At 41.5% G+C, this 22,776-nt stretch overlaps 1 protein-coding gene across 3 annotated transcripts in view; it reads right to left on the bottom strand.

The window, feature by feature from the left end:
• Positions 1-3,916: 3,916 nt before the first annotated feature.
• PECR (peroxisomal trans-2-enoyl-CoA reductase) overlaps positions 3,917-22,776 on the bottom strand; it is a 38,204-nt gene continuing 19,344 nt past the window's right edge. Inside the window, exons 7-8 of one of the 3 annotated variants that reach the window (XM_058705787.1) lie at positions 16,656-16,767; positions 3,917-4,107 (exon numbers count right to left, since the gene is read on the bottom strand). In XM_058705787.1, the coding sequence (XP_058561770.1) occupies positions 3,929-4,107; positions 16,656-16,767 (291 nt within the window). In that variant the 3' untranslated portion in view covers positions 3,917-3,928. Of the gene's footprint in view, positions 4,108-12,885; positions 13,523-16,655; positions 16,768-22,776 lie in introns of those variants that run through there. The other 2 variants (XM_058705795.1, XM_058705803.1) reach the window with 2 other exon arrangements.

The following is a 22,776-nucleotide window of genomic DNA, read 5'->3' as shown; positions in this document are numbered from 1 at the left end:
GCTTTTTCCACCTAATAATAGGTCTTAGATGTCTATCCAATTAATGCATATAATAGTACCCCATTCGTTTTAAGTGATGTGACTCTTCTATTTATCAATTTTTAAAGGATTGTTATATCTGTGTTTTTGTAGTGCTTCTCTTCCCAGAAGTTAAATACCTGTATGATTTCCCTGTTTTTGGTAAATTGGGCCTTGGTTAGGAATAATGGTGTCACCAGACCCTCGGCTTTCAGACCTGTTTCCTGTTTCAGACCTCATTCGCAGGAGAGTAGCAACCGTTCCTTTTTTTAGAGTGATTGTTCCTACCGCCAAGTTGACACCAACACCACCCACCACAAACAGTAGCATCTGACATTTACCAAGAGCTCTTGGGCACCTGATGTCGGTGACTAGGCAGTCCCCTGGGGCAAATGGTGACTCACAGACCCATCAGCTGCTTGTGTTCAAGGCTGAACTGCTGGCCCATGTTGTCAGATTTCTCCGTGGCAGGAAAAACTCTAGAATCTTCTTTGCAAACAACTAGCATACTTTAAAAATTTATTGACAATTCTTGAGAGTTGGAGGCAAAGGCACATGCAGGGCAGGAAAAATGAGAAAACCAAAATACTCAAGCTACAACAGCACATCATGAGTGCATTCCACAGGAAAGATCTGCTTGTAACAACGTAGGTCAAGCTGATGTCGTTCATATAGTCGTTCAACAAGTGTTTATTGAGCCAGGTACTGGGCATACAATGGTGAACTAGAATGTGGGTTTTATCCATGAAGACAAGAACTTTGTTTTGTTCTTTGCTCTATCTACAACAGTGCAGATCCATGGTAGGGACTCAATATAGAAGGATATTCTGTATCACAATATCTAGAACAGTGCAGACACATAGTAGGCACTTAACAAATATGTTGACTAAATACATGAAAACAGAAAAAGAGCTGTTTAGTGAACCCAGAGTTTGCACAAAGTTATGTTTAATTTCTGAAGAGCCTATTCACGAGCTACCCAAATGCAATAGAGAACTGAAGGGCACTGTCTTCCTTTTAGAAAACAGACAAGTTCTGAAACAAGCCAGTATCTCGAGCCAACCTCAGCATTATCAGTCACCCTAAGTGACCCAGGATGGACAGCTAACATGCCTCCCATCTCTGGAGAAGTCACATCAGGGAGTAAAATGAGTAGATGTCACCAAGGTTTAGTAGGGAGCACCCATGGAATCAGCACCTGTGGAAGAGAAGGGGAAGAAAGAGAGCAGGACCAAACCTCAGCCCTATAGAGACTTCACGGGGAAGTATGAGAGGGTGGTTTACACCCTCATGATGATCATCCTCTGGATGAGGGCCACCGAGGAAGAGAACATGACCTTGGCTGAGGCCACTGTCTTTGGTTGAGGTTGTCCAGGAAGCGGGCTGACAGCTGAGAGCTGTCTGCTGCCAGCATTTCCAGAAGCTGTCTGATAACACCTTTCTTCTGGAGGGAGGACCATAACATCCGCTGCCTCGCAACCCCTATACCTAAATCCATCCCTGTGGGTTGTTTTGTAAGCTCAGAATCTCCTCCTTCTGGACATGCCAGGAATTCTTTTATCAGATTACTTGATAAAATATGTAGATTTATTTTTTAATTGTGGTAAAATAATAAAGACTCCCAGGCATCATCACTAAAGCCTTCTACGCTTAGAAGGGAACATTCTAGAAATATGGTTCAAGGAACTGTATTCACCAGTGGAGGCAATCCCATCCATATTAAACATATTAAAACTCCAAGCTACGATGTGGATGAACTACAAAAACATTATGGTAGGTGAAAAACAGGCAGACACGAAAGGTCACGTATTGTGTGATTAATTTACATGATATATCCAAAATAGGTAAATCCAAAGAGGCCAAAGCTCATCTGGTTGTCGCCAGGGCTGAGAGGAGGGGAAATGAGGAACAACTGCTTAATGGATATGGAGTTTCCTTTGGGGAATGTTTTTGGAACTGGACAGAGGTGGAGGTTGTGAGTATACTAAATGCCACTGAATTGTTTATTTAAAATTGTTAATGGTAAGTCGATTTCACCTGGATTTTTAAATTTTATTTAAAAAAATTTTTTTAGTGTTTATTTTTTGGGGGGGAAGGGGCAGAGAGAGAGGGAGACACAGAATCCAAAGCAGGCTGCAGGCTCTGAGCTGTCAGCACAGAGCCCAATGTGGGGCTCAAACTCAGGAACTGTGAGATCATGACCTGAGCCGAAGTCGGACACTTAATTGACTGAGCCACCCAGGTGCCCCTCACCTGAATTTTTTAAAATGGGTTAAAAAGACCTCTTTCCTGGGGCACCGGGGTGGCTCAGGAGGTTAAGCCTCTGACTCTCAATTTCAGTCAGGTCATGATCTTGCAGTGGTTGTGAGATTGAGCCCCACATCAGGCTCTGAGCTGAGTGTGGAGCCTGCTTGGGATTTTCTCTCCCTCTCCTTCTGCCCCTCTCCCCCGCTTGTGCTGTCTCATTCTCTCTCTCAGAATAAATAAACATAAAAGAAAGAAAACTTAAAAAAAAAAAAAAAAGACCTCTTCCCTGGATGCGTCCATTATATTAAAATTAACCCTCTACTGTAGAAGGCTTCACTTTTGAGTACCTGGATATTATTAAAACGTTGTTACTCTGTCCTCAGGCTAAATTCATTTTCTACAAGGTGAGTCAAACTATTTATATTTAAAAATCTATGTTCCTGTTCAAGTAGTAGACGCTGAATAGGTACAAAATTGTGTACAACAATAAGCAACTCCTTTAAACATAGAAGATAATTTCTGTTTGTAAGAGTATTTTTCTTCAAAAGGAGTTTAGAGTTGTGTGATTTACACACCATTAAAAGTATGTTGAAATAAAAATAATGCTCAGAGATTTCAGGGTCTCCAAAATGATTACCTATTTCGAAAGGGACACTCCAAACAAACTTTTATTTAAAAACACCTAATAAAAACCATTCCTCTTTTATTGCTAAAATGTGAAGAATTGCATCTGAATATTTTGCTTTAATGTGTTTGGTATTTGGTGACAGAAAGAATAACAGTGCAAATATATTTGTTTGAAGCTAAAATTTCTGTGAATTAAAGGATATTTAAACAAATAAGATCCTTTCGGCCCCACCGCCTCTCCACCACAATTAGCCAGCATAGTCTGGAGTTCTCAAAGAGAAATAGAACTTGGAAGCAAAGAGAATAGTCCAAAAACCATGAAATAGTTAAGATACCAGAACCTTCAAAGAAGGAAAGAAAAAGAGTCAGTTTAAAATATGCCTTTGTGGGGCACTTGGGTGGCTCAGTCGGTTAAGTGTCCGACTTCAGCTCAGGTCATGATCTCAAGGTTCGTGTGTTTGAACCCCGCATTGGGCTCTGTGCTGACAGCTTGGAGCCTGGGGCCCGCTTCGGGTTCTGTGTCTCCCTCTCTCTCTGTTCCTCCCCCGCTCGCACTCTGTCTCTCTCTGTCTCTCTCTCAAAAATAAACAAAGATTAAAAAATAAATAAAATAAAATAAAATATGCCTTTGTATTCTGTGTGTCCAAAAGACTCCCATGTCATACCATAATTCTCAAGTGTACAGACCTTTTACATTCTTGTTTTTAAAGATAAAATATAAGGGTGCCTGGGTGGCTCAGTCGGCTGAGTGTCCAACTTCAGCTCAGGTCATGATCTCGTGGTCCGTGAGTTCGAGCCCTTCGTCGGGCTCTGTGCTGACAGCTCGGAGCCTGGAGCCTGCTTTGGATTCTGTGTCCCCCTCTCTCTCTGCCCCTCCCTGACTCATGCTCTGTCTTTCTCTGTCAAAAATAAATAAGTTGTCTAGAACTTATATATATAGATATATATAGAACTTATATATAAAGATAAAATATAAAAACTCTTTTTTTTGATGTTTATCAAGACATTCTGTCTTTAGGTTTAAATCAAGTTCTATTTAAATTTGAAAAAAAATTCCAGTTTTGATTTTAAAAATAATAATAAAAACAAAAATTAAAATAAAATAAAATATGCCTAATAGCAACGTGCCTAGGTGGCCCGGGGGATTAAGCAGTGGTCTTGATCTCAGGGTCTTGATCTCAGCATGTGCGCTGGGCTCTGCACTGGGCATGAAGCCTACTTAAAAAAAAAAAAATCATAAGATAAGATGAGATAAGATAAAATATCTAAGAGCAAAACTTCCTCTTCTAGACAACTAGGAGTTAAATCACTATCCCCCTTCCCCCCCTCTGATAAAAGAGCCATTTATAAATGTCATTTTTTTTCTAAAGCATTCCAAATTTGAGAATAATGTATAAAATGCCTTCTAAATTTCAAAACACATTTAAAAGTTATTATATAATGAAATTTAAATTTTTAATGTTTACCTTTTTCTTCAAGAATGCAATTTTCTCAGGGTGCCTGGGTGGCTCGGTTGGTTAAGCCTCTGACTCTTGGTTTCGGCTCAGAACATGACCTCACAATTTGGGAGTTCAAGTCCCATATCCGGCTCCGTGCTGACAGTGCAGAGCCTGCTTGGGATTTTCTCTGCTTCTCTCTCTACCCCTCCCCCACTCATTCTCTCTGTCTCAAAAATAAATAACCTTAAAAAATGTTAATCTCTTTATTAAAAAAAAGAATGCAATTTTCTTTTTTTCCCTCTTCAGTAGTTACTTCAGACTGAAAAACTTTTAAATTTGAGGCCCAGCATTTCGAATTTCATACAGGAATTTGGATTTCTGAGCCAAAAAATAAATACCTGAAGCTTCGTGTAAATGCGATCTAAAACAGTACTTTAAATGGAAATAAACCACATTTGAAGTGTGTGGTGTTTGTAAAACAAAGATCTATTTTATAAATTGTCTCCAAAAAAATCCCTAGATCATCCAAAAATATATACAAATCAACAGAAGAGTTTCCACTCGATCTTTCTAGACAGTGTCTAAATGTGTAATATCAGGCATTCATTGTGCATTAATTTAGTTCTATTGTATCTTGATATACTGTGGATGTTTTTCAAGCATACTTGGATTTTGGAAATTTATTTTTTGGATAGCATGAACATAATGCCTGTTTGAACTTATCCTCAGTTGTTTTAGCAAGTGGTATTCTGCCTTGGGGTAGACTTAATGAATGAATGAGGGATCATAAATAAATAAGGACCATACACCTAAAAATAGTTACGATGGAAATTTTATATTATATATATTTTGCCACATTAAAGAAAGAAGCAAAAAAGTAAGAACCCATCTATGAGAGAGAGAGAGAGAGAGAGAGAGAGAGAGAGAGAGAGAGAGAGGCAGGTGTTTCTGATTATTTTCCCCATAGAAACATAGAACTAAGTGTAGACCACTCAAAATATATAACGCTGTGATCAGAACATTTACAAATAGCAATTCCAATAAAAATACTAGTACAGGGGTGCCTGGATGGCTCAATCGGTTAAGCGTCTGACTTCAGCTCAGGTCATGATCTTGCAGTTCGTGGGTTCGAGCCCCATGTCCGGCTCTATGCTGCCAGCTCAGAGCCTGGAGCCTGCATAGGATTCTGTGTCTCCCTCTCTCTCTCTCTCTCTCTGCCCCTCCTCACTCGTGCTCTGTCTCTGTGTCTCTCAAAAATAAACATTTAAAAAAATACTAGTACAATCAAAAAGACATGTTATGTTCTTAATAAATAAGTTACCTTTAAAATAAAAGGATGAAGGTAGCTTCACGGGGATTTGAGGATTGAGCTGCTGAGTTAGGGCAGCAAAGGCAAATGGGGAAGACCACGGCAGGAAGTAGAATCAGCACTTCCCACGGCCTGGAGGCTGGCATTCGGGCTGGCATGTCTAAAACCTCAAACTTACTATTCCTCTCTTGAGAGTCCTCGAATTCAAGGATGCTGAGTCACGCTCATAAACTCACTAGGAATTGAAGTACGTGGTGTAGACTTACATAAAACTCTCTCAGTGGCCAAACATCTCAATGGACCAGAGCAGCCCATTAACTCCTCTCAGGCAAAGCTGCACAGAAAAATCCAATATTTAGACTTCTTTTTGGACGTGGATTCAGAGGGAAAGGAGTTGGTTTCATGGATTCGGTTCTGAGAGTCTGATGCATCTTGCTCCAAAACAGGTACCCTACATGCCAAGCAAAGCACACGTTTGTAGCCCGTGGGTGGGGCTTGTGTGTCTTGTGACCAATGATAGGTGGGAGCTGTTGGTGGTGGTCACATGGGCTTTTCTTACATTGCCATGGTGATCACTCTCCCACTTTGGAGAGTTGCATGTTTTTCTGTTCACATTAATATTTCAAATCAAAATTAATTCTTGATGTGAAATGACAGGAAATTTGGAATTTACTCTAAGATACTTAGAAATCAAGCAGGAGAGAGAGATAAACAAATTTGAGAAAATATAGATCATTATTAAAGCTGGGTATTGGGTTTTATTATACTCTTCTCTTTAGCATGTGTTTAAATAGTTCCATTAAAAAAATTTTTTTAACGTTTATTTCTTATTGAGAGACAGAGAGAGACAGAGCATGAGCATGGGAGGGGCAGAGAGAGGGGGAGACACAGAATCTGAAGCAGGCTCCAGGCTCTGAGCTGTCAGCTCAAACTCACAAACCTCGAGATCATGACCTGAGCCGAAGTCGGACACTCAACCGATTGAGCTACCCAGGCGCCCCTAAATGGTTTTTTTTTTTTAATCTCTTGATGTCTTGGTGCTAGTCTGTCTCTCTCAGTATGTCGTGCTAGTCACCAGCTCTACAGGTAGACCGCTTGCATTCAAATCCCACTTCTGCCATTTGCTAAGTGAGATCTTGGCCTGTTTGTGCCAATTTTCCCCGCTATAAAAATACTGGTAGTGGAGAAATCTACCCCACGTGGTTTTTGTAAGGTTAGGATGGCATCATTCATGGAAGGCGTTTGGCAGAATGTGGCATATAGTAATCGCTCAATTAATGATAACTATTGTTCTCTACCATATAGTGATTCTACAGCCCTGTGGGCAATATGTTTCTACTCTCCAGTTTGAACTCTCAGGACAACCACAAGGACCATTTCTACAAACACATACACACGCATACACACTTTGCTTGCTCATCAAAATGTTTCCTTCTGTATCTCCCTGAACGCTCCTCAGGTTCATTCCTCTAGGTAAAATGTAAGAATGAATTAGAATCCAATAAAGTTACCCATCCTCCCCAATTCCCCTACTCTCCACCCCAACAATATAGAAGAGAAGGGTTGCTTAGTCCCCTGTCCCTCCCTGCCACAGTCAATCTCACCAACCCCCAGTCCAGACTCAATGCCTCACATGTGAATCTTTCCCCAGGAAGAAATAGGCTTGTCCTCTCTTTTTGGTTCATCTGAAAACAAGAAGCCAAAGAAACCTAACAAAATAAGCTTTGGTACCCACAGCCTTGACTTCAGAAGATTAAAATTACAAGGTAAGAAATTCTGATTGGCAATTACTGTGAATCACCCATAGCAATGACTCCTTTTTTGAAAAGGAGTTTGTGATAACTATTTAAGTTTAAACTATTTAAGTTTGTGATAAGTATTACATTTGAAATAAAAGGTAATTCTGTAGAGTCATACTTAAAACTACAAACTCTAACTGAATTTGTGACTCAGTCTATACATATGAAAACAGAAGCTTAATGGTCCAAATAGTCAAGAGAATCAAGGAATATTGTTTTTACTTTGCTTATTTGTTTGAGTTCTTCCAAATTTACCAATTGGATACCATTTCCCTATTTGAGCATAGGAACTCAGGAATATCAATGTCACTGAAATAAATGGACTATTGTCCATATCTTTCAAACCTACATGTTTACTCAATCAGCTTGTGCTGGAGCTGACTAACTGATAATGTTAACTAACCAGTGTGGGAGGCTGGCCAGGAGCACATAGGTTATGCCCACTGCCCACAGGGCAGAAATCAGGTTAAGAGGCAATAGCTTTGTACCACCAAAACGTATTCTGTTTGGAACCTGGTCTTTCACTACCTTTGCCACATCCATGTACCCCCATGAACCACTGTATGTCAAGTGCAAACTCTCTCCTGTTTCTCCCAAATAACCTTCATTTACAGCCAACTGATTCTTCCCCATGTTACCCTATATCCAAGTTATGAATGAGACCATTTTCATTTTGCAATTTTTTTTATTTTAGGAAGTTCCAAACTCACCCAAAGGTAGAGAGAAGAGTAGAATTAACCATCTAATGTATAATGTATCTATCGCTGGCCTAAATAATTATTACCATGCTTCCAATCTCGTTTCACCAGCTCCCCTCCCTTCCCCAATTCGTCTTTAAACTGGAGTATTTAAAAGCAAATCCCAAATATAATTTCTTCCCGTTCTAGGTAAGGACGTTTTTTAAAAAAGTAACTGCCCTGCTATTACCACATTGAATGACCAGTAATTCTTTAATAGTATCTGCTCATCCCCAATCCATATTCAAATCTCTCCATTGTCTCAGAGCTGTGACAGGAATGAGTAAGCGGTGGAAGCTGGGAATCGAACCCAGGCCGTTGGACTCCAGTGGAATCTAACAGCATAACTCATGGAAGGCGAGAGTCCAGCAAGAGCTCTGCAGGGGCAGACAGAAAAGGGCAAAATAAACAGGGGGATAGGATGCACGAGTGTAGTAAGCAGAAAGGTTGTTAGTAACCTCAGCGAAGTGGTCTCAGTCAGAAGGGGTTTTCAAGGTTTCCTTTCAGGGAACTGACAAGCCCTAGGACAGCAAGTTTGGAGGCTACAGATGGAAACAAGTGAGAGAACCTCGCTAGATAGGAAGAGCAAGGAAACCCTGGGGGCGCAGCACTGAAACTGACTAACAGCTTTAGGACTTGCAGGTCCCCAGCATCTGACTCCCACTGGGATGTAGTGTAGATTTGCCACTGGCTCCATGGGAGAGCAGAAAAGGAAAGGGTGGTACGGCTGGGTGAAAGTAGACACTGCCCAACAGAAGGCTCTGCTTACCACGCAAATCATAAATAGCATTGTCTGCAAGATTCAAAATATCCCTTTGGATAACTGGAGATTTAACTATCCTTTTGGATAACTGTCATAAAACAAGGGCTAGATAATGCCTAGCTTTTAATCTAACACCTTTCTGGGATGCAGTTTCAACCCTTCCTGCCGGTTGATCAAATTTCAACAGGCAGCTGCTTCCGTGAAGTGAACCCCTTGTAAACGAGGAGTGCGGAAGGCTTATGAAGAAAGAACCTAAAGTGCAAGCGGAAGCTTTGCAGCCAGGTCTTGGCTTCCTCAGAAGGGAAGGCACTGTCCGTCCAGACAGGCTGGTGTTCCACAATTAACCACAAGGGGACACTTTTTTGAGCCACGCCCTGGAATAGTGTTGAAAATTAAAGGGGCAAATGGTAACTAACTGTTTTACAGCCCCCCGATATAGGCATGTGGCAGCTATGAAATACACCATTAGGCCTTGGGGAAAATAGTTAATTGCCATCTCAGCCCTAGTAGGAGATTATTAGCTACTCATTGTATCTGCTATTGCCGTATTCTTTTTTTTTTTTTTTTTTTCTTAAGTAATCTCTATGCCCAATGTGGGGCTCCAACTCACAACCCTGAGATTGAGAGTTGCACACTCTACCAATTGATCCAGCCAGATGCCCCATTCCCATGTTCTTTACAGTTCTCCTTACTTTCTACTAGCCAATCTCTCACTACCCCCCTTCCCTGTGATAGCTAATAATGTTTTATATTAAATTTTCCATGCTCAAGTGACCATATGGTCCTCATAGTGACAAATGCCTACTCCCAAGTTAAGAGTTTGCCTTTTCTGTGAGTGAGCAGGGACTGAGATACCACCACTTTAGACGCTTATACAAATCCTGATCCATAACCATCGAATCCCACACAACAGCATCCAACCAGGTGACCCACATCCCAGTAAAATGTACGAGAGTGGGTCCCTGATCATGCAACCATTGATTGTATCACACACCATGCTTCCAGAAGCAACCAGCCTCACAGAGGGCTAGAACAACCAATGCACGGCTGAAGTGCCAGCAACCTTCTGAAAGGAGGGAGAACCATCTTTCAGGACGCATGTCCCCAAAGGCGTTGGGAACGTTTCTGGGGACCAATGAGTGGAAGAGGGAGTGGGCCTACTCACTATCACTTCCAAAGACCCACTGTGGGACTTTGTGCTTCCCATCCATTTCTGGGCTCTGCAGCACTGGAAGTCATGGTCCCAAAGGAGGCGACTCTTGCCAGGGGACACAGTAAGGTCCCCCCGAACTACAAACTCAGGCTGATTCCAGGGCACATTAGCGTGCCTGTGCTCAGGCACTAGCTGGTGAAAAAGGAGCCACCCTCACCAGCAGGAGGAGCAGAGCTACTGATATATAGTAAGGACAGGGTGTTCACATGTGGAACCCAGGTAATTCTCCTGGAACCCCCTTGCTCATGAGTGTCTCCTGGAACCTCCTGGCTCACATGCAGCAAGCCTGGCCTAAAAAAGTTTCTTTGATGCAAGCTGAGATGCTTCCTGCCCCTGTCTTTGTCCCCTCCTTAAAAGGTGGGGAAGCAAGGTGTCAGACTTGCTCTACAGCCTGAAGGCTGTTGCTGTCTTCCTGCTCTTTGTCCTCCCTGGGCATGTTCCCCAAGTCTCATGCACATCTCATTCTGTGTTGGCATCTGCTTCCCAGGAGACCCTAACTAACACAAGCCATGAAACAAAAGAGCGGGGGGGGGGGGTGGCCGGGGGGGTGGAAGAGATAATGTCAACAAGGGTCATCTTAATCAACAAAGTCTTTTAACATGATTAATAATTTGAGTTGCTTTTTTCCCCACTAGATGTCTTTTTCTTCCCGTTACATGCCTTTAGCACCATGACCTGATCCTTTATGGCACTTAGAACACTTGGCAGGGGCGGGGGGGAGGAGGGGTTAAATTTGTATGTGGTTTGATTAATGTTTCTCTCTTTCTCTCTCTTGCCTTGTAAGCTCCCTTGAGACAAAGTCCATGTTGTTTTTTTCTTTTCCAGTACTGCACACCCAATTCCTACTGTAATGCTTAGCACATAGTAGGGGCTCGAAATTATTGAGCGAATTATTACTGAGTGATGAAACTTACTAAGGAATATTTAGTCTACAGCAAAATTTACTAAGTGTAGTAGCAAAACAACATTATTGACAGGACACTATCACAAAGTGTACAAAGTCCTGGGGAATAGACTTATGATTCTAGAATACTGATAATGGTCAGCTGCCCAATAATAGGTCTAACAAGAAGATCTAATAAGGAGTTGTAGCTAAGTCTCATGCTATGTGGGGTGACCTCTGTTCCTTAAGCAGAAATAAACAAGTGTCAATACTGTGGGGCTTTATGGGATTGTTTGCAGGCATCAGCATGAGGTAATTTGAAAAGCAAGCCCTGCCTCTTCCATCTTCCACACCAACCTGTGTTAGGGCTAGCCTGCCCTCTAGCCTGGCTTGTAATTCTTAGCAACTATGATATTATCATGTCCAGAAGGCCATTTTAAAGTATTATCTAGCAGGAAAAGATTTCTGATCTTTCCACATTAGTAACATGGACACAAAATGTATGGCTGTGCTCGCACTCAGGGGCGGCTCTGCACTCGAGCAAATGCAAGAGTGAGCACCTCCTTAAATGCTGCACTCTAGGCATCTCATTGGTCTCCCCCTGGTCCTGACCCTGCATGGGAGCCTAAGAAAATGGCAGATTCAGGGGCCCCTTCCCAGAGTTTGGTAAATTACATACAACTGTCGCCAACTTAACGATGGTTTGCCTTACGATTTTTCAACTTTATGACGGTGTGAAAGTGATATGCTTTCAGCAGAATCTGTACTTTGAACTTTGAATTTATCCCGGGCTGGTGATATGCAATGCCTATTCTCTTCTGATGTTAGGCAGTGGCAGACAGCCATAGCTCCCAGTCAGCCAATTGAGAGGGAAACCAACCAATACAACCGTTCTGTACCCACACACCCTTTCTGGTTTTCACTTTCAGCACAGTACTCAATAAACTGCATAAGATAGTCAACACTTTATTGTAAGACAGGCCTCGTGTTAGATGATTTTGCCAAATGTTGGCTAGTGTAAGTGCTCTGGGCATGTTTAAAGGAGACTAGCCTAAGCTATGATGTTCAGTTAAGCTAGGTGTATTAAATGCATTTGTGACTTAATGATATTATCAACTAACAGTGGGTTTATCAGGATGTAACCCCTTTGTAAGTCAAGGAGGATCTGTACTTTGAACTGAGAATTACTGAGAGAGGGAAATATCTACTTGACTTCAAGAGGGAATAAGTCAATTGGAAGAGGTTTAATTAAGACAAAAAATGAATGTGCATAATTTATAAGTGGCATTTCCGAAATCAGTTTGCCAGAAAAAATCAAGTGAAGGCAGAATGCTGAACCCTAACACATTTGTATCACATTTAATTAAAATGTTTGTGTTGTCAATGGAGCACTACGTGGCAATGAGAAAGAATGAATATGGCCCTTTGTAGCAACGTGGATGGAACTGGAGAGTGTGATGCTAAGTGAAATAAGCCATACAGAGAAAGACAGATACCATATGGTTTCACTCTTATGTGGATCCTGAGAAACTTAACAGAAACCCATGGGGGAGGGGAAGGAAAAAAAAAAAAGAGGTTAGAGTGGGAGAGAGCCAAAGCATAAGAGACTCGTAAAAACTGAGAACAAACTGAGGGTTGATGGGGGGTGGGAGGGAGCGGAGGGTGGGTGATGGGCATTGAGGAGGGCACCTTTTGGGATGAGCACTGGGTGTTGTATGGAAACCAATTTGACAATAAATTTCATATATTGGAAAAAAATAAAAATAAAATAAAATGTTTGTGTTGTATACAAAAGGAGAAACATGAAGAAAAGGGAATACTTTGGATAGGAAATCAAGACACAAATCAAGTACTGCAAAGAAATACTACGTATAACTTTATTTTTCTTTTGAATTAAGAAGGCTTATACAAATTTGACTTCATGAACAAAACAAATCACATGTTGATAATCACCAATAAGTCTTTACTGATCCAAAAATATTTGGTATAAGAAATGAGTCACTGTGTATCTCTCGTTTTAAGAATCACAACACTGTCACAATTTAAATTTATTGCCCACCTTTCCAATTAAATAGCAAAATCTTTTGGGAGATGATGATACCTCCATTTTTAATTTGAAATTATTGCATTTTTCAAATATTTTTTCTTAGAAATAAAAAGTAAATCATAAAGTGTGTTAAGTCCATTCCTCAAAAAATCTTTAATCACAGGCTCAACCGTATTGGTTGGGACTTAAAAATGCTTTAATTTCAGGAATAGTTTTTGTACAGGCATGATTGATAACATTAAAAAGGCAGAAAGCAATTGTTCCATGCAAATTATTAGCTCTTATAAAGTACCAAAGTGTATTCTTGAGATGTTAAGGCATCTGGGGACAAAAGACACCTCTAGTTTCCTTGGCTTAGAGCTTGGATTTATTCTTGAAAGATTCCTTCATCCTTTTGACAACAGAAATGTCCCCTGCTCCCTCAGGCCAGTTGTCATGATCTGTTAAGTAAGTAGAAAACCTCACGTCCAGCACAAATCTATGAACCTCATTAATCCTCTTGGTTTCCAATAAACCCTCCTATTTTCCCTAGTTCACCCCTCTTCTCAGCGGGAAACAGAAATCATTAGGACAAATGGCAAAAGTCCTGAGAAAAACCTGCTTTGGAATCCCAGGTCTTCCCTGGACTAGCTCTCTAGCTCTTCCAAATGTGGAGAAGTTACTCTTCCTGAACCTATTTCCTCATCAATTATCGGAGGGTGTAACAACATCTGTTTTTTAAAGTCATGAAAATTAGGGGCACCTAGGTGGCTCAGTCAGTGGAGCATCCAACTCTTGATCTTGGCTCAGGTCATGATCTCACAGTTCGTGGGATAGAGCCCCACGTCGGGCTCCGGCTGACAGCATGGGACTTGTTTGGGATTCATTTTCTCTCTCTCTCTCTCTCTCTCTCTCTCTCTCTCTCCTCTCTCTCCTCTCTCTCTCTCCACCCCTCCCCTCCCAAAATAAACAAATAAACTTAAAAACAAATAAATAAAGTGAAAATTAAATGTGACAGCCTGTGTACAACACTTGGCATACTGCAGACATTCAAAAAATCCTACTTCCTTAATAACCAGGATGACTTTAAAACCATGTCCTTACTTTGCACTGGGCACATATAGCTGCCTTTCCAGCATCCAGTCCTTCACCCTGTTTCCAGTAACCTCCACTTCCACTTGGGAATCCATGAGGTTCTGGGGAAGTGACCCCACTTAGGTTACTGACTGAGCTAAGTCAAACAGTACACTCCATTCCCCTGGCTGTGGTTATTGGTTGAGGATGGCCATTCCCATAAGCTGGTCCAAAACAGAGGGGGTCTCAGAACTCTGCTAGAAATGCTGTAACCAAGTCATTCCCCTCCTCTCTCTCTCTGTCCAGATGGCTGTGAACAAAGAATCATGGCCTGTTAGGGGTCACAGGCAGCCTTCCTGTAACCAGGAGAGTCAATCTTAAGATAAAGCCAATACTGCATTAGCAAAAACAAAGGGAAAAGAAGAAATTTATTGTCCTTGATGAGATCTATGAGCATATGATTCAAGTCCGGCTTGCTTTTCAGTTATTCAGGCCAATAAATTCCTCTACTAGTTAGGTTTGAGCTGCAGCTAAAAGCATCCTGAACCAGGGCTTTCAATGTGCATTATCTAATATAATGCTCCCAACCATTTATTCAATAAATGCTATAAGTGACTCCACTTTACAGGAAAGAAAGTGGAGGCCTACAGAAATTAATTTTCCCCAAGGTCACACAGCTAATAAGGGCCTAGCCAAGTCTCCATCCCAGCCCTTGTCACTCCAGGGCTGGCAATCTTGGTAGGTTTTTTGTTTTTCTGTTTTTTTTAATTTTTATTTATTTTTGAAAGAGAGAAAGCACACAAGCTGGGGAGGGGCAGAGAGAGTGAGAGGAGGACAGAGGATCTGAAGCAGGTTCTACACTATCACTGTAGATCCTGATGCAGGGCTCAAACTCATGAACCATGAGATCATGACCTGACCGATGTCTGACACTTAACCGACTGAGCCACCCGGATGCGCCTAGGCTGACAATCTTAAAGAAAAGACTGGACACAAATGCTCAACATTCCCATTCATTATTTGGGGCAAGTATATTCTCGAAAAATAGATGTGGCTGATTTCTCCCAAAATTTCTTTCCCTTTATGAAGGAAAAATGAAAAATACCCTCAACTCCACTGGTGAGGAAAGTGGAGAGCTTCCCTCCCACCCTGGCCACTTTAAATATTTTCAGAACACAGAACAGCAAAACGTAGGCATTTCTGTCTTTCCAACCAAGATCCATCCTTAAAACCATGGTATCTTATGCACATCACCACATTGATGTTATTAGTAAGGAAATGCAGATAGGGGAGGGGAAAATAATAAGTAAGATTGAAGTCCCATATTAATCATTTATTAATGCAAAGAAGGTCTTATGTCTTGATTAGACTGTCAGTATACAGAAGAGTAGGGTGAATGAAACCAGGTCCCAGATATGAAATTGAAATACACATGCATTACATCGATCACATTTTTTTAAGTTTATTTATTTTGAGAGAGAGAGAGAGAGAGGGAGAGAGAGAGAACCAGTGGGGGAGGGGCAGAGAGAGGAGAGAAAGAGAGAATCCCAAGCAGGCTCCACACTGTCAGCATGAAGCCCAATGTGGGACTGGAACCCATGAACCGTGAGATCACGACCTAAGCCGAAGTCGGACACTTAACCGACTGAGACACTCAGGTGTCCTTACATTGATCACATTGTAGTTGCTCGTAGCCACTTCCTCAACACTCTTCAGCAACAGTGCAAATATGTCTGCATTTTATATTTGTGTGCAACATCTATATTTGGTTGAGCCGTATAAAACTACTGCTTTTGTATATTAAGAATGGTTGAATACAGCAAATTCATATGGTTTTGCTCAGTCTATATCCCAAAGATAATGTAAAATAATACCATACCACCACCACCCCCCAACCCCAGCCTACCAGGTCTGATTCTTCTGTTCAGATACACAAGCCACTTATTAGAGGAACAGAGAAATTAAATCTTAAAAATATGGCAACCTCTTGCCCCTTTTCCCTCTCCTCCTTATAAATGTATACTCATATAGAGAATAGTTTTCATGACTAAAATTCCACCAACCTATGCACACACAGGCAACTTTTTAAACAGATAAAGTTGTGTGCTATAATAAAAATATTTAGATATTTTCTTCTACTGGGATCATTTCCTTTAAAGATCACATCAGGAATATAAATATTTTGTACATTTTTGATGTTCCATAAGAGAAAACCCTAATCCCTTTTGTTTTTTTGTAATTTTTTTTAATGTTTATTTATTTTTGAGAGAGAGAGAGAGAGAGAGCGAGCACGAGCAGGGGAGGAGCAGACAGAGGGAGACACAGAATCCAAGGCAAGCTCCAGGCTCTGAGCTGTCAGCACAGAGCCCAGTGCGGGGCTCGAACACACAAACTGCGAGATCGTGACCTGAGCCACCCAGGCGCCCCTCCCTAATCCCTTTTGTAAGTGCTTAAGAAATTTTGAAAACTTGAACATGAAAAGGCATAAAGTCAGTGACTGCTCATTTCTTGAGTGCTCACCTGGTACATCAAATACTTGCGTATATAGAGACTGGCCCCCGTCCACCTCCACCAACTGTCCGGTGATAAAGGAAGCTGCTGGAGACAGCAGGAAGCAGACTATCGGGGAGATCTGGAAACAGAAGTACACACATACAGAAAACTGGATACAACCCACTTGGGGCTGTTTGCATACCCAAGGAAACATGTCTCAAAACCCATGACTGTAACAGGAATTCTCCAGTCCGTGTGCACCATACTCTGACAGAACAGACAACCACCTTTTTCTATTTGAGCACCATTGAAAACAAAGTGACTAGTGCAGCAAGATAGGAAAGAATCTAGACAGTGTCAAGCAAGCTACACGATGTGAATAAGCCGAAAGTGATCACTGTGCTTAATCTTTCCCAAACAACTCAGTTCCTTCCACACCTTTCATTGCCCGCCATAACCCCACTTTTCTTCCTCTTCTTCTTTTCTTTTAATGTTTATTTATTTTTAGGAGAGAGAGACAGAGCATGAGCTGGGGAGGGGCAGAGACAGACAGGGAGACACAGAATCCGAAGCAGGCTCCAGGCTCCGAGCTGTCAGCGCTGAGCCTGACGCGGGGCTCGAACTCACGGAGCGCGAGATCATGACCTGAGCCGAAGTCGGATGCGCAACCGACTGAGCCACCCAGATGACCCATAACTCCACTTTTCAATGCCATCATATGCCTTTTATATTTTTGTCCCTGAAATAGCCAATGCGTCTCTATAACAATAAATCGGCATTGTAGCTTGCTCAGTCAATGGTCTTGCAGGCTGCAAGGCCAGGAACTCAGACTACAGGAGCTTCCTACAGGACCCCACAGCATCAGAGGTAGATTCAGAGGGAGATGATTGAGTACAGAATTCAGAGGTAGATGATGAATACAGAAACATCTACTCCCAAAACCAAAAAGAAAGAGGACTTATTTCACTGGACATAAAGGAACTCTCTATGAGGCTATTGGCGCAGGAGGAGTTTCTCAAAGGGAGATCCCAAACACCTGCATTAGAATCCTTGGGTCCCTACCTGAGACCTTCTGAATTGTAAGCTCTGGGGTTGGAGACCCAGAATCTGCTACTTTATGAAGCTCCCTAGCAGAAGTGAGACAAGGGGGAGGCTAATGGTGCTTAGGGTGCAGTATTTAAGGAGGCACTCACTCTCAGGGCAGACCCTGCCCTTGTGTGACCCTGAGAGTGAGGCACATCCCTAAGTTTTATGTCCATGCCTTGCTTGCCTCACCCCAGTCAGGGCTGTGTACCTAGAGTGTTCTCTTACATAGCTATGCCTCTTTGAGACTGTGAGACCCTGGAGGGCAGGCACAGCCTTCTCTCCATCCTTGTGTCCCCAGAAGCACTGGCCACATGACACAGCCCACTTTCCATATGGCTAGTCTGAACTGAGATGTGCTCTACGTGTAAAATACACTCTAGATTTTGAAGACTTGGTCTGGAGAGAAGAGGCAAAATCTATAGAAGAATGTAAAATGATGTTTTAGATACATTGGGTTGAATAAAAGTTTATTAATAATATTTAATTAAATTCTTATCTATTACGTATTGGTTATAACAATATTCATTTTATATTTTTTTACTCTTTTTTTTAAGTTTATTTGTTTTGAGAGAGAGAGAGCGCATGCATGAGAGTGGCAGAGGGGCAGAGAGGGGGAGGGAGAGAATCCTAAGCAGGCTCCACACCTAGCGAGGAGCCCAACACAGGGCTCAATCTCACAAACCGAAGGTCATGACCTGAGCCAAAATCAAGAGTCGGATACTCATCCGATTGAGCCACCCAGGTGCCCCTTTACTTTTCTTAATGTGGCTAGTGGTTAGCTTAAAATTGCAGGTGTCACTATTACGGTATTTCTATTGGACAACACTGGTATAGAGAATTAATCATTGAAAAGTTTCCAGGTCCCTGAGAAAGGGGAGAGAGTTCTGACCTATGATCAAAAGAAACCACCAGAGCTTGCATTAGCCTGTGTTATCAATCAACAACATCTCACCCGGTGAGTCAGGAAGACTCCACTCCAGTATGCTCCTTCCTGAACGCCAGCCAAACAAAAACCCTCTCTCCCCAGTAATCATGCCCTCTAGAAGTCTGCAAATCCCTAAACCACACTTGCCCCAGGAAAACAGAAAGAGCCATAGTCTGCTCCGTTCAGAGAGACTGTGCCCGACTAGTAATAAATGTGGCTTCGTGCTGAATTTTGTTTGAAATATTTACTGATGGCCTCGTGTGTTTCGGATAAAATAAGCACTTAATAAATGTTTACAGAATGAAAGCTCTATATGCATCCCTTGCCTAAAATGAAGGGAAGTTACATCACCCAGCTCCTGCTACAGTGTTTTGCCCAGAGACCAGGCACCACTAAATGATACTGAATTGAATTGAAGCTATCTGTTAGGTAAAAGATAGATAAATATTCATAGCTCATGGTTTACTTTAGGAGCTCAACGTGGAGCTAAACTGAACCAATACAATTTTTATAATCACCAAATTAACTAGGCACTATTGTAATATCTTCCAATAGACTCTTCTAAACTTTGATTTTAACAAAATCCATTTGATGGATGGGTTTGAGGAACCAAGCCATTCACAAGAGTTTTATCAATCAGTAAACACTATTAAAAACCAGCAGCCGAGGGCACCTGGGTGGCTCAGTCGGTTAAGCATCCGATTTTGGTTCAGGTCATGATCTCGCGGTCTGTGAGTCTGTGAGTTCGAGCCCTGCGTCAGGCTCTGTGCTGACAGATCAGAGCCTGGAGCCTGCTTTGGATTCTGTGTCTCCCTCTCTATTGGATTCTGTGTCTCCCTCTCTCTACCCTTCCCCATTGCACTCTCTCTCTCTCTCTCTCTCTCTCTCTCTCAAAAGTAAACATTAAAGACTGGCAGCTTGTCTCCACTTTATCTATGTGGGTAACGCCTCTTTTAGCACAGTTACCTCTTTACTTTCTGCTCTGTTTATTAAAGACCCCGGGGATTTTAAATATGCAAGCTGGGGGTTGAATCCCAGGACCATGAGCCATGTATGACCATAGACAAGTTACCGCACCTCACTGGCCCTTAGTTTCTTAATTTCATAAAATGAGAAGGCTCTGCCAAGTGCTGCATTCCTTCCCCCAGAATGTCGAAGGACACCCTAGGAAGTCTAGGCCATTCCTTTTAAAAGTACAGCTAGGTTCTGACCCTCCTGACTCTGCTCCAGGGACTGTCACTTAAAAGCCAGCAACTCCCTGAAAGCAGTTCAGTCAATGGCCTACTGTGAACGTTCTGCCCCAGGGAGGATTCGCTGGGGTGATCAGAGTATCTGGGAAACACGACCTGACCGAGGGATGCCAGGACAATCAGGCAGAGGCACCCCCTTGTTCTGCATCTCCCGGAAGCTCCCACCCTCTCTCCTTCCCCTTCACATCTAAACTATTTGAAGGTTTCACCTACATTAGTCAAAGTATGGTCAGCAAAACCCTGGGCATACCTAAGACCTTTTCAGGTGCTTTGCAAGGACAAAACTGTTTTTGTTATAACACTAACTCTTCATTTGTCTTTTTCACTGTGTTGACATTTGCATTAATGGTGCCAAAGCGGTGGTGGGAAAAACTCCTGGAGCCTCAGCTCAGAAATCAGCAAATCATGGCAGGGATACAAAGAGGAACCAGGTCCCTAGGCTAGTAGTGGTCATTATATTCTTCACCGGCAAGTACACATGGGGGGAAAGGCCTGTTTCACTTTAGAATATCTTTGATGAAGCAGCAGAATTTATTCATCATATGAATCTCAACCAGTGGGTACATGCCTTCTTAATATCCTGCGTTATAACATGGGAATTACTCATTAAGCTTCTCTACCGCAGTGGAAGTAGAAGAGTTGTGATCTGAACTAGTCACTCTCTTCATGAAATACAATTTTTCACTGGGATAAATGACTAACACGCTACGGTAATTCCTGCTGGGGTATTTGGCAGCCTTTTTTTTTTTTTTTTCCCAAAAATGAACAAAGTGAGAATGTCTCTTCAAAGGAAGACAACGTTGTTTTTTCATGTTTGTTGTCAATAATAAGATCTGAGCTTTCGAGTGAAAATGAGGATTTTGGAAAACTTGCACGTGTCAACATGAGCTTGACAATTTCCTAACACTTCAAGATTTTTCTGAAGAGATCAGTGGTGATATTAACAAACGTGATCTTTTGTGTAAGGGATTTTTTTGATATAATGGATTGCGTGTCGACATCCAGAAGATCTCCATAACTCAGTGAACCAGTTTTTTACCAAAACTGATGCCAATAACTGATGTTATAAAAATCGTGTGTGGCTGAAAGTCCCAAAGTGCAAGAAAGACTAATGGATTTTAATGTAACAGAGTATAAAAGATTCACTCACATGGTTTGAGATTGATGGCACATTGCAACCTATCTTTAAGAAACAGACACTCGTCAAACATCAAAGAAGAATATCCACAATTATCTGAAAGGTCCATTAAAATGCTCCTTCCTTTTCCAACTGTACATGTACATGAAGTTGCATTTTCTTCATATGCTTTAAACAAAACAACATATTGCCAACATATCAAATGCACGTGCAGATAAGAGTCCAGTTGTATTCTATGAAGCCATACGTTAAAGAAATTTGTAAAAGTGTAAAGCAAATACAAAAAATGGTTTTCCTTTGCTTTTTAAAATACAGCAATTTTTTATTAAAAATATCATTCATGTTATCACGTAATGCCTTTATTATTTTAAATGAACTGATCAGTATTTCTTAAATTTCTCAATTTTGATTTCTGTGCCGTAAATATAGATAATATAGTTCATATAAGTGAAGGGAAATGTCCTGTCCAATGAAAATTTAACCATATCATCTCCTTGATTAAAATCCTTAAACCCCTCTTAGTTTTCAGAATAGAAATACGAACACCTTGTTTACAACGGCTCATGAAATGTCTGATTTAACAGTACCTCCCAAAAACTGAATATGCAAAACTATTTTACTTCAGGAATTCTAGAAAAGTTACTTCTCACATAAGAGTGCATGTGTGTGTTTAAGGATGTTCACTGAAGAATTACCACAATGCTGAAAATATAAATGGAATCTAAATGTGCAACAATGGAGCCTAATTAAATATATCATGATCTATCCTTAGCAAGCTGCAGAAAAACACACACAGTAGAATCCCATTTTGTAAAAAAAAGTCAATAAATACAGGTATTTCTGTGTATGCGTAGTAAACTTCTGAAAAAATATACATCAAAACGACAATGAAAGCTAGTTTAGGAATTAGAAAACTCTTTTAAGAGTTTTATGGTTTTACTCTTATATTTAGCGTTTTAATATATCTGAAAATGATTTTCTATGTGATACAAGATAGGAGGCCTACTATATTTCTTTTTTTAATGTTTACTTATTTCGGGAGAGGGAGAGAGAGCACACACACATGCACACGTGCAAGCGCAGCAGGGGCAGAAAGAGAGAATCACAAGTCGGCTGCAGCCTCAGCACAGAGCCCTACGTGGGGCTTGATCCCCCGACCATGGGATCATGACCTGAGCCAAAATCAAGAGTCAGACCCTTAATGGACAGAGCCACTCAGGCACCCCAGCCTAATTTATTTCTAGTTAAACAGCCAATTGTAAAACTTCTGCTAAACGGTCAATCCTTTCCTCACAGATGTGCAATGTTACTTTCTCCTTATAAACTCCTCGTGTATACATGGTACTGATATAAGAGTGTATTCTGTTCCACTAACTTTATTTATTTATTATTTTTTTAAATGTGTATTTATTTTTGGGACAGAGAGAGACAGAGCATGAACGGGGGAGGGGCAGAGAGAGAGGGAGACACAGAATCGGAAACAGGCTCCAGGCTCTGAGCCATCAGCCCAGAGCCTGACGCGGGGCTCGAACTCACGGACCGTGAGATCATGACCTGAGCCGAAGTCGGACGCTTAACCGACTGAGCCACCCAGGCGCCCCATAAGAGTGCATTCTGTTCTACTAACTTTAATCTGTTCCCGTGCCAATACCAGATATTGTATATAAGTATAGCATTATAGTATGTTTTGACATTGGGAAGGTCAAATCCCCTCCATTATTTTTTCAAAACATTTTTTGGCTGTTTTGC

The sequence above is a fragment of the Neofelis nebulosa genome, chromosome 2, assembly GCF_028018385.1.
Source record: "Neofelis nebulosa isolate mNeoNeb1 chromosome 2, mNeoNeb1.pri, whole genome shotgun sequence".
NCBI lineage: Eukaryota > Metazoa > Chordata > Mammalia > Carnivora > Felidae > Neofelis > Neofelis nebulosa.
The sequence above is the reverse complement of the archived record's forward strand: the minus strand, read 5'-3'. Positions and strand labels throughout refer to the sequence as shown.